The following is a 15615-nucleotide window of genomic DNA, read 5'->3' as shown; positions in this document are numbered from 1 at the left end:
ATACACATATCATGGATTATATACTAGTGGAAATGCCATACATTTACTACAGAGTAAAGACCAGTGTCTGTAGACCATATACTTTACCACAGGATGTATACTAATGCCACGTGCATATCTCGGGGTTTAGACATGTACATACCACAAAGTTTTGACGATGGTATAGATTATACACATACCACAAGTACTTCCCTTGTTGGAATGACTGGCAGTGATGTAGACCTGCATGACTGGTATCAGTTGGATTTTCAGCTGAAGGCCACGAGGGGTTTGGATAATGATGTAGAAGGTGGAGGGTTTGAATATAGTCACATGAGCTGTGAATTATACATTATCTGTTAGAAGACATTCATTTCTGTTAATTATTAGCAAAATGGCAGAAACAACATGACAGCTTACCTATAGAAAGTGGCAGCTGAGAAAACACCCTATTTACAAAGACACTTCCACTTGCCTGCACCGTGAAGATCTGTGGATTATAAATGTTTTCACACTGTTTTAGCATAAAAAACTTTGTATTTGACTATTTTCTCTAGTGCAAAAATAGTCTGCATTACATTGTATTAGAATAGTATTCTATCAAACACAACAGAGATTTTGTCCATATAATGAAAAATATAATACATCAGTTCAGTTTCTTAACTGGTTTAAGATAAGATCAAACCAAACTCAGTTAATGATATGACTGTGTCATTAGTCCAGTAATGGTAAGCAAACATCACAGGCAGTCACAGAAACACAAACATCTAAAGCAATGAGAACAATATAAGTATACAGCAACCTCTTAGAAGCCTGGTATAATGCAAATTTACCCACTGCCATGATTATTTTATACTGTAAAATTATTTTGCTTACAGTTGTGCCTTCTCCTGTTCTGAAACAAAATGCTCAGTGAGATCTAATAACTTCGCACCATATGTCTGCCATCTCTCTAAGCATCTTTTGGATTAACAAAACGAACAGTCCATACTTCTTATGGGCACTATATATAGAATATGTAGAATATATGTATTCTCTTAGTTGGAGCCAGATTCAAATATTAGAACCACCACATATTTAAGGTTATAGAGCCAAAATACCCAGCTAATTAATGTCATTCTATATGCTTCAGAACAAATCACAAAGCCTTTTGATTTGGCTGATTTTCATATGAACAGCTTTTTGACAAACAAAGAATGTACCATGTTCAGTTCACACAAGCTTGTTCATTGAATGCACAGCATTCAATGCACATTCCTCAATGTGAATGTTTAGCTACAGTCAGCTACAGCAACAGGTGTGAAACACAAGCACAATAATAGCCATCTCAGAGAGAGATGGTTAGCCTGTTTATTTCAAAATGGACAACAACAAGCATGCTGTTTTTTCCCATGGGAGATTTGGTATCTGAAAAGACAAAAATTAATGTTGGGGTTTCCACAGGAATGGTCATTCCAATGACTCCTAATCCCCAATTCCTCTCTTTGTATGTGCTACCCCTTGGCAAAGTCATTAGTGGAGTCATTACCACAGTTGGGGTCAATTCTATTTAGGAGGCGGAATGTCCTACATTTATGTAAATGAGCCTTCCTGAGACCAGGCTCCTTTGTCAGTAGGCCTAAACCAGTTTAACATACAATAAAATGCAAGGCCACTCAACTTCGTGTTACTGGGTAAAGAAAGCTCAGTCTCCTCCCTAGTGTAAAATCTTCTCCAAAGACTGAGGCACTTGAGATTAAATCAAAGACAGTCAACTGTAAGTAAAAAATGTAGGGGTAGATCCTGACTTCAGCTTTCATGTCTAATTTGTATGAGTATGTAGAAGTGCTATATAAGTAAAGTTTATTCTTCTTCTTCTTCTTCTTCTTCTTCTTCTTCTTCTTCTTAATAAATTCACTGGACCTCAGTGTCAAAATAATGGGCCCACTGCCTCTTCTTAAACCCACTGCAGCATCAACACTACTGAAATGGTTTTTAACCCTGAAATAAAATAATACTAATGCATGGTCAATGAGGGTAACTTACATCACTTCCTGCGATGGCCAGAGTAACAGTTTTCAAACACGTCTCAGTGTCAGTTAGCCCACAGCTCACAATCTCAGCCAGGACAGTAAAATCACTCCCATTGCATTGCTGAGGGAAAAGATAAGGCAGTGAAGCTTTGCACAAAATGAAAGGCAACCTAACTTTAAGCCATTTATGATTTTGGCATTTAGTTACTGGGGTCAAAGGAGGGAGGAACTAGTACTGACATCTTACAAACTTCCCAAGAGATACAGTGTTCTGTTACAAATTCTGATATCTTGTGAATTATTTAGCTTTGGAATTTCTAAAATTTTGAGTCCATGAAACACTATGCAGAAAATTGCATCTGTTCCATAGAAATAAACTTCTTGCAGGGTCTATTTCCATGCTGGGCAAATCACAAAAAAATCCTGATTTTTAATGCTTTTTTTCCCTTTATGAAATCACCAGTTTTCATGATACCATTCTGGAAGCACCAGTTGTAAACTAGACTTGTCTCACTGCGACAACATCTGCCCTCAAACAGCAAATCACTTTTTTGCACTACAGGTCCACACAAAAGTGGAGTGGATGCTTGTTGGAGGACAGGCACTACTCAGCTGATGTCATCTCAGCAACTTGTAGTTACCTGGGGAATTTCAGGGTGCCAGAGAGTGTACAACGTCAACTCACAACATACCTACAATATCCCTAACTGCCAACATACACACAAAGCCAATTTTTTCCACCACTGTGGGATTGGTGGAAAACCTGTGGAGCTGTAGAGCCATAGAGCTCAGTCTTCCTAAGGTAAGTGCCACTTAACCACTGAGCTACTCAAGACCCTGGGAGTTGTATTAAGATGGCAAAGTCAAGCTTCATAAAGTAATGAGAATCCTCTTATTGATTTAAATATAGTCTATAACTGCTATGTCTTAGATACACTATATGGCCAAAAGTATGTGGACACCCCTCCTAATTATTGAGTTCAGGTGTTTCAGACACACCGATTATTAACAGGTGCATAAAATCAAGAACATAGCCATGTAATCTCCATAGCCAAACCTTGGAAGTAGAACTGGTTGACCTGGACAGCTCAGTGACACTAAATGTGGCACTGTCATAGGATGCCATCTTTACCATAGGTCAGTTCGTGAAATTTCTGCCCTGCTAGATCTGCCTTGATCAACTGTAAGTGCTATTATTGTCAAGTGGAAGTGTCTAGGAGCAACAACAGCTCAGCCACGAAGCGGTAGACCATGCAAACTTGCAGAGCGGGGCCGGTGAGTGTTGAAGCGCGTAGCACATAAAAACCGCCTATCCTCTGTTGAATCACTCACTACAGAGTTCCAAACTGTCTCTGGCTGCAACATCAGCACAAGAACTGTACGTCAGGAGCTTCATGAAATGGGTTTCCATGGCCAAGCAGCTGCGTGGAGCTGAGCATGGCTGAAATGGTGCAAAGCACGCCGCCACTGGAGATGAATCACACTTCACTATCTGGCAGTCTGATGGACGAATCTAGGTCTTTTGGCTGAATGGGCAGAAATTCCCACAGACACAATCCAAAATCTTGTGGAAAGCCTTCCCAGAAGAGTGGAGGCTTTTATAGCTGCAGTAGGGGGCGGGGGGGCATATTAATGCCCAGGGTTTTGGAATGGGATGTCCAATAAGCTCATATAGGTGTGATGGTCAGGTGTCCACATACTTTTGGCCATATAGCGTACATGGTCTGATTGCTTTTTGTGTAATTATAGACACTTACCTTAGAGAGAACATAGGTGCACTGGCCATGGAATGTGTAGGCTTTCCCATCATAGGTAGTGATGTGTGAGCCTCCTTCAACAGAGCAGGTTCCAGGGCACTCAAAGTCTTGGCAGCTCCACTCACCTCCAGCACATGTGCTAAAAGAACAGCTCCGTTTAGCCAAATACTGCCCACCCACAACAAGAAAATATTTATCAAATCTCTGAACATGTCAACAATCTTTAAAGCATTGGATGAAACACAATTCATAAAAAATGTATATGCGAAGGAAAATTCAGTGATTCTGTATAGTAGTAGAATATTGTGGTCAATTTTGAGATTGCATGTAGCTTACCATTCCTTGCAGGAGGTTGTATAAGTTTCACCTGGGGTGTATATTTTACCATTATAGCGACAGGAGCATTGTTGCACTGGAATGCACCCACTCTGTGCCATGTCATCAAAAACAGTCCCTTACAGAGAGAATGTTTAAAATATAAAGTGCAGTCTCGCCCTTTACCAGTCAAAAAACAAGGACTTTGACATCATTAGACTAACAGCTATCGAGGACACACACAGTTTGTTCATGTTTGTGTTCATAGCCAAGCAATTTTTCTAAAATTCCTCTATGTCATCCAGTGTATGTTTTCTTCTATTTTGCATCACATTATGTAAGCTGAGAAGGACCTAAGGGTATAATAAGTGCAGGAGTGGGCTTTTCATTCCAGCTGCTCAGGATCAAATGCCATACCTGGGGGACAGAAGCAGCCATCAATGCAGTGGTCCTCGCAGAGCTGGCCCCGGTCTGGGTTTGAGCAAGTATCTGTACATGGAATCCCACACTCCTGGTATTCCATGTTGAAGGGACAGGACTTAGCTGCATGATATTGAAAACATCGGGAAGTGAATACTTGAGACAAAGCTAGCACTCATTTTCTAATGAATAATAAATATAGCTAACTTTGCCATAATTACAAATAAATGAAGGCTTCATGAATACCTATTGTAATCAGTCTGTGGTCTCAAAATAAGTAATATATTTTGTACATACTATGTTTTGTAATATATAGAACATTTTGTAATATGTTTTGTAATATATAGACCATATGTAGGTCAAACATCCATCCCCATGATGGAAACACCAAAATGGACGGTGTTGGGCCATCATATGCTACTAGATTAGCTCATACCCACCATGCTACCATGATCTACCAGTGTTTGAAATTCTGCAGGAAGGATGCAGCACTATTCTTTTGAGAGGAAGTTGATCACCTCCACCTCATTGTTGATCTCTCTTGATGAATCTCTCATAACAGTTTCATTAAGTTAAGATCTGGTGATTGAAAAGGCTAAGGTATATGAATAGCATTGTTGTCATCCATATCAAACCACTGGGTGACTGCACGTGGTCTGTGGATGGGACACTGTAATCATGGAAGAGTACGCTCCCATTAGGATAGAAATGTTTCTCTATAGGGTGAGGGGTGATCACTCAGAATTATGTAGTAGAGCTTAGCATTGACATTGTCTTCTAACGGGATGAGTGCACCCAAACCATGCCAGGAGTATTCACCCCACACCATTACAGAACTGCCAGAATGCTTCACTGTTGGATCCAAGCACTCAGACCTGTAGGATTCTTTAGGTGTGCACCACACATTCACTCATCTATTTGTCCAGAACATGGTATGATTCGTCTCATCATGTCACATCTCATCATACATGTTATCCATTTATACAGCTGAATATTTCCTGAGGAAATTCTGGGTTATGTACCTTATCCAAAGCTACAGCAGCAGTGCCCCAGCGTGGAATTGAACCAGCAACCTTTGGGTTAAAAGTCCTGGTCTTTGCAACTATGCTACACTGCTGCCTTTGCATAAAGCATATAGCCTTTGTGTGTTGCTACGTGTAATGAGCAGTAGTAGTAATGTGTACTGCAACCTGCTCTGAGAAAGACCTTTCTTGATGAAATTGACTACTCATAGCCTAGATTCAATTAATTTAGAGTTGTTACAGCTATTTAGCCTTCCATTTTGAGCTAATTCATGGAAATCATGATTTGGGAGTGTGCTTCTAACCACAGCTGCCCTTTGCTAGAGATGTCTTCATCCCTAGGATTTACATGCTAATACCTTAGACATTGTTCCTTGTGAAACATCAGCAGATTGAGATGAAGCTCATGACATGACAAATCTGTCTGACCAATCACTCCTTTCAAAGGCAGCAATGTCTTCTCACTCTTGTCTTCTAGCTATGCTAGACATAATTATAAGCAACCCAGCAATTTTGTACATGACCCTAAGCATGCTGGAATGTTAGGTGCTTAATTAACTTAGGAAACACACCTGTGGTATGTGTGTGTGTGTGTGTGAGTATGTGTGTGTGAGTATGAGTGAGTTGTATATATGAGACGTATATATGACACGTACAGCAGAACTGGGCAGTCCTCCACTGCTGGGGCTTCCCGCCTGCATGCACACACTGACGGGAGTACTCTGACATGGTGTTGCAAAGGCAAAAAGAGCTGCTGCTGTTGTCACAGTGACACAGGTCCATCACACAGGCCTGAACAAAGGGGTCACTGGTCACCAGGTCTTGACAGCTGCTGAAGGCAGGGCCAGAGAGCAGGTGCTCACAAACTGGTTTCTGCAAGAGGAGTGACAGGACCAGTCAAAGAGACATGAAGTGATGAAATACCCACATCATTACGAGAATATATTAATGGATGAGCCTTAGCAAGAATGATCACAGACTGAAATCATATTTAAACATTCAATTAATGCATATGCTCTGTCCTGTGTGTTAAATCATGCAAAAATTAGATACCAGGTCTCCACAATTCTCCATAGGCAACAAAGTGGGTTCATCACATGTTTCTGTTGGACTGTCCATCCTCCAAATGTTGGAAAAGTCAAGAGTATTTAATTGTATGCCTGCGGAGATGGAATACTCTAGATCAAGATTTGTTTTATTGATATTTCTAAAAGAGGTGGAAAAGTATTTTTGGGTAACAATATATTCCTGGATAAAAATACACGCTTTTGAAAAGCAAATATTGCTTTTGCCAACAAAATTATAAAATATAGATATTCTAAGATTCTAAGATAAAGTCACTGCATCCTAATTCAAAATAATTTTATTATGAGGTAATAATCTTTGAATCTTTGCATACTTTGATTAAAATATACATATTCTTACTCCAGCATTTCCTCTTATGCTTTTGTACTGTGTCAAAGAGGTGCACTAATGACTTACCATCTTTAATGAACTCATCATAGAACTGTACACCATTGAAGTCCCCACACAGCCCACAGGTCTGGTTTCTGTATTTGTTGTCAATCTCCAGCTGTGTAAAAATGTGCAATGTATGGAAAAGTGGAAATTTCCTTCAGTACATAAAACCCAATTAGAACTACATGATAAACCATGACTTATAATTTGAAGATAAATTATCGTGTTTACACTATTACTTAAGAGGTATGATGTACACTGATATTCAGTTTAAGATTCAAGCTTAGACATTATGTCTGTCAGTGTGCTTAACTATATTAAAACTCCAAGACTTCATACAGTACATAACTCACAGCTTGTATAGAAAACAGGAAAACAGGTTTAGCCTGTTTATTTTTGCCTTCACTCTCAGCATGGCTAATGTGCATTAGAATTCATGTTCTGTTACTGAATAATTTACTGGCTGAGTATTTAACTACAAGGGAATTTTTCTTTGTTTGTACCTGCTGTTACAGAGACGGTAATCTTGATTCCATTTATTTGCTTATCATTTTCATTATGCTTGCATACATCATAAATAATCCACTGTGATGGAAATATCCTGTTCCCAGCCCCAAGGCCTCTGAATGGGTCCTATAGGACATTTGGTCCCTTAGTTTAACTCAGCCTGAAGTGACTTTAATGTATCATACCAAGAGGGAGTCATCTTGATTCCAAATGACAACCAGCCCCAGCCGTGAGGAGATCTTAATGTAGGAGGGGCTCTGCTCAATCACAACTCCTGACTGACTGAACGGCAGCTTGACCCTGCAAGATGTAGAGGTCATAAATGGGCACAGCCTCGAGACAGAGGCAAGATCTTAGTAGCACAAATAGTAAAAAAAAAAGAAATTCATATTTTCTATGAACTATTATTATTATCTACCATATTACCACCATTATCTTTTTATATTATTGCCAGCTATTTATAAACATGTCAGGAACTGGAATCTGAACCAAATAAGATCACTGCATGATGTCAAAAAAGTCTATTGGTATTTTCAATTATATATCAAATTATGGTTTTACTTTGAAGACTAAGTGCTCACTTCTCTCCATTGATATTGACAGAACCCTTGAAGAGCTCCACCACTGTTCCATCCAGCTTCATAGTGATTTTGCTGATAGTGGGTAGATTGTTCAAAACCTGCCGTCTCATCTGGATGTTGAAGTCCTCATAGGAGCCTTTGCACAGTGAGGTCAGGATGTAGTTGCAGGTGGAGGGGAGCTGGAAGACATTCCCATCAAATGTCTTGAAGTGGTAGTTCCCCCACGTGCTGCAGACCTGACCATTGTGTGCAGGGCTCACTCCTGATGCAAGGAAGACCAAAGACATTTTTATGTTCACTGTGCAGTCCTTTGCCAACAGCTGTGCTTAGGAGTACATTTTCAGAACTCCTTACCTGAGATTATTGGTATCGTCGTAATTGAAGGGATGATTGTAATAACTGAGGGGCTAGCTGAAACATGTAGACCACAAGTTGAACTTTTCAGAGGCATACAATTCAATAACTCAGGTGAGAAGTCAAAGAATTTTTTTTTTTTTTGTGTGTGTTATGTTTTATTCTTAAATATTTGTTTCTCAGTTGTGTAATAACATTTTCCACAGTGATTATTGGAAGTTTTGAACAAACCTGTTGTTGTTAGTTCAGGATAAACTTCATCACTGTAAGCATCATCACTCTGTTGGTTCAGTCGTGCTTCTTGCTGAGCAACTGGGAATGAAATCAATTAAAAGCAATTTGTATTCTGTATCACGTTTACAAGCAAAAGTTATCTTAATATGATTCAGCCTATAATTACAGAATAGAGGCATGGTGCCATGGACGGCCACTTGCAATTCTCTTTAAATGTCACTGAGCCGACCAAGGCAAACTGCTAAATATTGTAGTTTATATTAATTTAGAGATGATTGCTTTATAGAAGTTTTAGCTCTGGCCAAACTTTACAGTGTTTCCTGTTAATTTTAAATGTAAATGAATGTACCAACCTGTCTGTGCAGTGGCGAATCCAATAGCCAGTGCCATCCATATCAGCATGCATGTGGATATTTCCCCTGGCATCCCCATGGTGACCGTGGGGGTTGAGAACTGACTGTCCACAGTTGCTTTGAGTAAGAAGTTCACTTGGGCTCTGGGTTTTATATACCTGGACTATGAGGAGGGACCAACATGCCTGAAGGAGAAGGTGGGGCAAGGTGTACAAGGATGCATGTTTCATTAGAAGCTAATTCTCTCTCTAATTTGTAGACATTAAGATCCAGCAGCTTTTACTTAATATAAATAATAACTTTAGGTGTTTTTCTGTGAATGCTGTTCTCTGTAATTTTTGGTTTGAATCTTTGCACATTTGCAGTCAATGCACTGTACATTCATTAAACAGTAGAACTTCCTGGAGAAGCAGCTAATGATCCTAATAAATTATGGCAGACCTGGGGACCTGAAACCTTTAATGCATTTATAGCAATCTGACTAGGGGTCATTGGTCCAACGAATTTGGGGGTCACATTAATGCTTTGCTTTGTCTTGTCTCTGCTTGTTTTTTACCCAGATTGGACCATCATTTTTTAATTCCTACATTGATATATAGTATATTAATATATTATATGTAATATATAATTCCTGGTAATTAAATAACATAAATTCATATTTATATTCTTACTTTTAATTTCCTTCCTGGAAAGCCTCTTTACAGCAATTTGTGAGAACTTTGGTTGTAAAATGTGCTATATTATGTTATAACAAATGTTAAATAAATATTGTTTGTGGAAATGTTATGGGAACTTGCACAGTCTGAACAGGCTGTCTCCTGAGAGCCTTATTTTTCTTTTCTTATATATTTTCCTTTATTATGATTTACTTCAGAAGACATGCATTACTTAATTTAGTATACTGCCAGTGTAGTTCATTCTATCATGTATTCTGATAGTGATAATGATATTTTTCTTGTTGTTATAAGGTTTTATATTTATGTGATGTGTGTTAATACATTCAGAAGCACTGCTGGAAGCAATGTTCCATCAGCAGTGTAGTCTTATTGATCCTTGCTTGTATTAAAAGGTAAGAATTCAGTGAGATTAAGTTACAATACCAAGGGTGAGGTTAGTCCAGCTGGGTAAAGAAAACAATAGAGTACACTGTTTCTATATCCTCTCTCTGGCATTTTAAACACATAATATATACTTACCACACATTTAATCTCCAGTAATGCTTCAATATCTTGAACACACAGATGCAAAGTATAAACCCTCATTGCCATGGGTCAAAGGAAGGCTCAGGTTGCTATTAGTTACATTTACCTTCAGAGTGAGTCACCATGTTCCTAGCTGATCCAGGAACTGCATCCTGATTTTTGTCTTCACCTAGGGGTTATGTATACAGGCACCCCCCCCCATACACACACACACACACACACACACACACACATACAATCATATTCCACATAATCACAAACGCACACATACACACACACACACACATACACACACACACACACACACACACACACACACACATCCATATCCATTAAGCGTGAGTCACCTTAATTAAGGGGGATTTAGATGGGAGGAACCCTAGTTAGTGAAGCCCACCCCACCCCAGCATAACCAAGTCTAAGTCCACCATTACCCCAGAATAATAAAACCAAAACCCTCCGTACCCCAGGGGAACTAAGCCAAAACGTTCAGTTTCCCAGCAGAACCAAGCCAAAAACCCTCCATACCCAAGGAGAACTAAGCCAAAAATGCTCCATACCCCAGCAGAACCAAGCCAAAAACCCTCCAAACCCCAGTGGGGCTAAATAAAAACACTCCGTCCCCTAGCATGATCAAGGCAAAACCCTCCATAGCCCAGCAGACTCAAGCCAATACTCCCTGTACTCAAGCCATGCCAAAAATACTCCACTGCTGTAAACTCCCCACCATTGTCACTGAATGACATTGCCCAGACTCAGTGGGCCATTACACTGACTGCTCTCTCTGATGCAGTGGGCCATTACACTGACTGCTCTTTCTGATGCGCAGTGGGCCATTACACTGACTGTTCTCTCTGATGTGCAGTGGGTCGTTACACTGACTGCTTTCTCTGATGTGCAGTGGGCCATTACACTGACTGCTCTCTGATGTGCAGTGGGCCACTACACTGACTGCTCTCTCTGATGCAGTGGGCCATTACACTGACTGCTTTCTTTCATGTGCAGTGGGTCATTACACAGTCTGCTCTCTCTGATGCACAGTAGGCTGTTACACAGACTGCTGTCTCAGATGCAGTGGGCTGTTACACAGGCTGCTGTCTCTGATGCAGTGGGCTGTCATACTGACTGCTCTCTCTGCTGTACAGTGGGCCATTTCACTGACTGCTTTCTCTGATGCCCAGTTGGCCCTTACACTGACTGCTCTCTCTGATGCAGTGGGCCATTACACTGATTGTTCTCTCTGATGCGCAGTGGGCTGTTACATGTACTGCTGTCTCTGATGCAGTGGGCTGTTACACATACTGCATCAGAGACAGTGTCCTATGTTTTGCCTGTAAATACTATGTATGTTGACACTGCTAAATGTTTTATTCTGATCATGCTCAAAAGTGGTGACTCATTTCTGTGTCTGTCATTCCCAGCACAGGATATCTAAACTGAATCTCCTCCTTCATCCTTGTCTCATTGAAGGTCTTGCTCAGGGCTGTGTGCTTTTCCACTATAACCAACTATTAAAGCACTAGGACTGTTTACCCATTTTGGCAGTTCTGGGTTGTGTCTTTAATTGTTTTATCATCGCAAGGGAACACACACATGTATAGGCCAATGTCATCACCTGCATTGAGCAAATAGATGGAACTACATTTTCAGGGGGCAAGATCCATTAACAAATGACTCCCTCTGTTAAGCACAACATCATTTAAGTAGTTACAGTGTTACCAAAGGTCAAACCATGACTCACTAGAAGAAGGCAATGTCAGTAAGTCATGCTTACATATATCACTGGGACAAGCAGTTCACTCTACATTAAAACATCCCATACGATGTATTATATGATGTAATACAAGAACTGGTTCACATATCACAATATATTTCAACATGTATTTTTTTCACCATCATCACATCAAAACAACCTTTTGGGAGTCCAGCCTAAGAAGGGTTTGAACCAGGTCAACACAGAGAATGGAATTCAGCTTTCTTTGGGCTTTGCACAGATACCTGAAAGCACAGGTAAAGGAAAGTATTCCTAAATCCAAAGAGGCTCATGTGCCTGCCTTGTCTTGCATGAGATGACAACCTGTGTTCAACACCTTTAATCTCCCACAACTCAATAGCAAACAAATTGAAATATTCTGGCTGCTTGGTGCTGAGCCTTGGAGACTGAATACTTGGGCTGTGCACGCAGGTATGCACAGCCCATAGTGAATATTCATGATGTAGTCCATTTTCAATAATGCTCTTGCCCTGTTACCACATAGCTAGGATTTCGATCAATTCCAATTAGTGGTGGTGTAGGCTGGGAGTGGGGGTTGGTAAAATGAATATTTTTGGCCAAATCACTCTAAAATGATGAGTCTTGGTGATTTTAGAGGGCAGGATATTAATTAATTCTGCAATCAATTAAGCAACAAACACAATACAAGCCCACTGCTTCCAAAATTCAAATCAAATGTTTGCATAATCATTTTTCCATACATTGTGAAATGCTTAATGTGTATGTATGCCAGACCAAGATGACATGCAAGGAAAACACCCTTCCAGCAAGGACGAAAGAGGACAGTAATAAAGAAAAATCTCTTGCACTCCTTAACCATTGCAATCAGAGAGTTAGGCATCAAAACGTTTTTTCATTTGTGGTCAGTGCAGCTTTCTGGAGTTCCCCATGGACTACTCTGGATCTAATATCTGTCTGTTTTGGAGTAAGTATCTGTAATTTGCTGTACACAGTAAGGAGGACAAACTGATCAAACACTTCAGAACTGCCCTATTTTTCCTCACCATTCCATAGTGCCTTGCTGCTTAGAGATAGCACTTTCATCTGGTGCATGCTCAACCCATATTCTGCCCAGTATTCTGCTTAATCAAGCACTTCCAATTCTGAAGTCCCATGCCCTTTGCAAGTTCTGTCAAATTTACTAAGGGCCTGTTCACACCTGGCATTAACATGCGTCTTGGGTGATCCGATCACAAGTGGACAGCGCTAAGTACAGGTGTGAACGCACCCAGGACGCATTGAGGACGCACTGAGGTTCGATCGCTTAGACCACATTTGGACGTGGTCTGGGCCGCATATGGCCACATTCTTTTAACAGTGTGAACGCGGATGTGTCCTGGGCCACATTGAAGGAGCGCCTACTCAACTGACGTCCTCTGCGAAAGCGGAAGTACGTGCTCATTCGGCGCCATTGGCGTTCACACCGGTGTGATCAGCTGTTTAGCGCAAATGCTAAAACCGGTGCAATTAGAACATAGAATGTCCCTTCTTCCATAACAAGTGTGCTTTGGTTTTAGAAAAGTAATTCATAAATGTATTCACAATACTAGCTAACCAGCAAACACCCTTTGATATTAAACTACATTATGAAGCATTTACCTTGCAGTGAATAATGTAAGAAACTTTGGAAACATAATATCTTGCTTACCCTATTTAATTCAACCATACTGGCAAGGTGCCAGGCAAATACGGTGAAGTTCAAAATGTTCTAATCCAGCGCTTCTGCTTTTTCCAACGATAAACAGAATTTAACAAAAAAATCAGCTGCAGCTGAGTTAAGGGTATTTAATTTCAGTGATGAACAGAATCTAGCTTGCTAGTCAACTAGGTTTTCATTTACAGATACAACACATTATAGAGACAGTCATAACAAGATTCGTTCAGACCTTTAAATGATGCGTAAACTTACATTTGCAAGTGGAAATGATGTATGTGTTCATTTGCATATAGAATGTGTGTGTGTGTCATAATGTATACAGGGTGAGTGTGAAGTGTCTAGTGCAGTAGTGTAGAAGTGCTTGTAGTTAGTGCATGTTAGCGCATGTTAGTGCATGCTGTATGCTGCTTTCTGCTTGCAACTTTCTGCTTACAGCTACCGCCGCTGGCTAGCCCCCTCTAGGGGTGAAAAGAGGAGCCGAGTGCATACGTCTCTCCACAGCCTCTCCACCACCAAGACTCCTGTAGTGCCTCCTCGTGGCCACACACGGTAACTGGGCTCTTTGTGGACCCAGGCTAAACTACAGGGGATCTTGGAGCAGCAGTGGGCCCTAGAGATGCGGTGTGCAGGCCCACCATAGTGTGGACACACCCTGATGCTGGTCAACCACAGCCCCAACTATGGGTAAATAGTCCCACTGCCTTGTGGGTTAGCCTTTTAAGGCAAGGCTAAGTGAGCACACCCTGACAGAAAAGCAATGCGCTGGTGGTGCGCAATAGGCGGGTCTTAATAGACCAAGGTCCTGGCAACCTCCTGCAGCCAAGATGAAGGACCCGTCGTCCTGGGTTTACCCATGCCACTGGGTTTACTCTCTACTTCCGGCACTGCTACAGGTGGCTGCCCGTCGCGACTGCTCTGATCTAGTTGTATTGTTTGGTCTATCTATTTTTAGCTTTAGCATCCTTTTCTAGCTTTTTGTTTGTTTGTTTTTTCTAATTTTAGTCTTTGAATGCACTCCACACACTTTAGTGAATTTTTTCTCGCGTTCCTGCTCATCGGGACACTTTTTCACCCAAACAATGTGCAAGCGCATGTCGGGGGGAGCAGGCTCCCCTTGTTTACACTCGGGAGGAACTCCTATCATGGCGATCGGCGACTGCCCCCGTGGAATACAAATAATGTATTCCGGGTGAAATAAGGGGGAAATATCGTGGCTGCAGAGCTGGGATTAAACAGCGAATGAAGAGGAAGAGATACAAGCCTTATCTCCCTTCCATCATTATGGGAAATGTGAGCTCGCTGGCGAATAAGACGGACGAACTGACGGCACTGGTGAGGAGCCAGAGGGAATTTCGGGAGTGCAGTATCATGTGTTTTACGGAGACATGGCTGCATGAAGATATCCCGGACTACAACACCACCGTCACCGGCTTTGAGACAATACGGGCAGATAGAGACCGAAGGAAGAGCGGTAAGAAAAAAGGAGGGGGGCTTGCCGTTCTCATTAACAACAGATGGTGCAACCCAGGGCATATTACTGTCAAGGAGAGCCCAGCCCAGACATTGAACTCTTAGCGGTCGGTCTACGTCCGTATTATTTGCTGAGGGAATTCTCACATGCGATAATGATCGCTGTTTATGTTCCGCCATCAGCCGACGCGAACACAGCGTGTGACGTCATCCGCTCGGTGACGGCAGAGCTCCAGTCACAGCACCCCAGCGCTTTCATCACGATATCTGGAGACTTCAACCACGTGACTCTGTCTTCCACTATGACAAACTTCACCCAGTTTGTTGACTGTCCAACCAGAGACAATAAAACCCTGGACTTACTGTATGCCAACGCTAAAGACGCATACAGCTCCACAGCCCTGCCCCCACTTGGCAGATCGGATCACAACCTGGTCCACCTCTCACCCCAGTATAAGCCTCTTGTCCAGCGGCAACCTGCAACCACCAAGACATTCAGGAGGTGGTCACGTGATGCAGT

At 41.3% G+C, this 15615-nt stretch overlaps 1 protein-coding gene across 1 annotated transcript in view; it reads right to left on the bottom strand.

The window, feature by feature from the left end:
* Window positions 1-9071, bottom strand: part of LOC118781702 (mucin-5B-like) — a 52545-nt gene extending 43474 nt beyond the window's left edge. Inside the window, exons 1-12 of the mRNA XM_036534700.1 lie at window positions 8993-9071; window positions 8406-8462; window positions 8052-8313; window positions 7656-7770; window positions 6959-7078; window positions 6162-6378; window positions 4481-4606; window positions 4085-4202; window positions 3749-3887; window positions 2005-2112; window positions 400-469; window positions 180-317 (exon numbers count right to left, since the gene is read on the bottom strand). Of these exons, the coding sequence (XP_036390593.1) occupies window positions 180-317; window positions 400-469; window positions 2005-2112; window positions 3749-3887; window positions 4085-4202; window positions 4481-4606; window positions 6162-6378; window positions 6959-7078; window positions 7656-7770; window positions 8052-8313; window positions 8406-8462; window positions 8993-9071 (1549 nt within the window). The remainder of the gene's footprint in view (window positions 1-179; window positions 318-399; window positions 470-2004; window positions 2113-3748; window positions 3888-4084; window positions 4203-4480; window positions 4607-6161; window positions 6379-6958; window positions 7079-7655; window positions 7771-8051; window positions 8314-8405; window positions 8463-8992) is intronic.
* Window positions 9072-15615: the final 6544 nt, after the last annotated feature.

The sequence above is a fragment of the Megalops cyprinoides genome, chromosome 8, assembly GCF_013368585.1.
Source record: "Megalops cyprinoides isolate fMegCyp1 chromosome 8, fMegCyp1.pri, whole genome shotgun sequence".
Lineage (NCBI taxonomy): Eukaryota > Metazoa > Chordata > Actinopteri > Elopiformes > Megalopidae > Megalops > Megalops cyprinoides.
The sequence above is the reverse complement of the archived record's forward strand: the minus strand, read 5'-3'. Positions and strand labels throughout refer to the sequence as shown.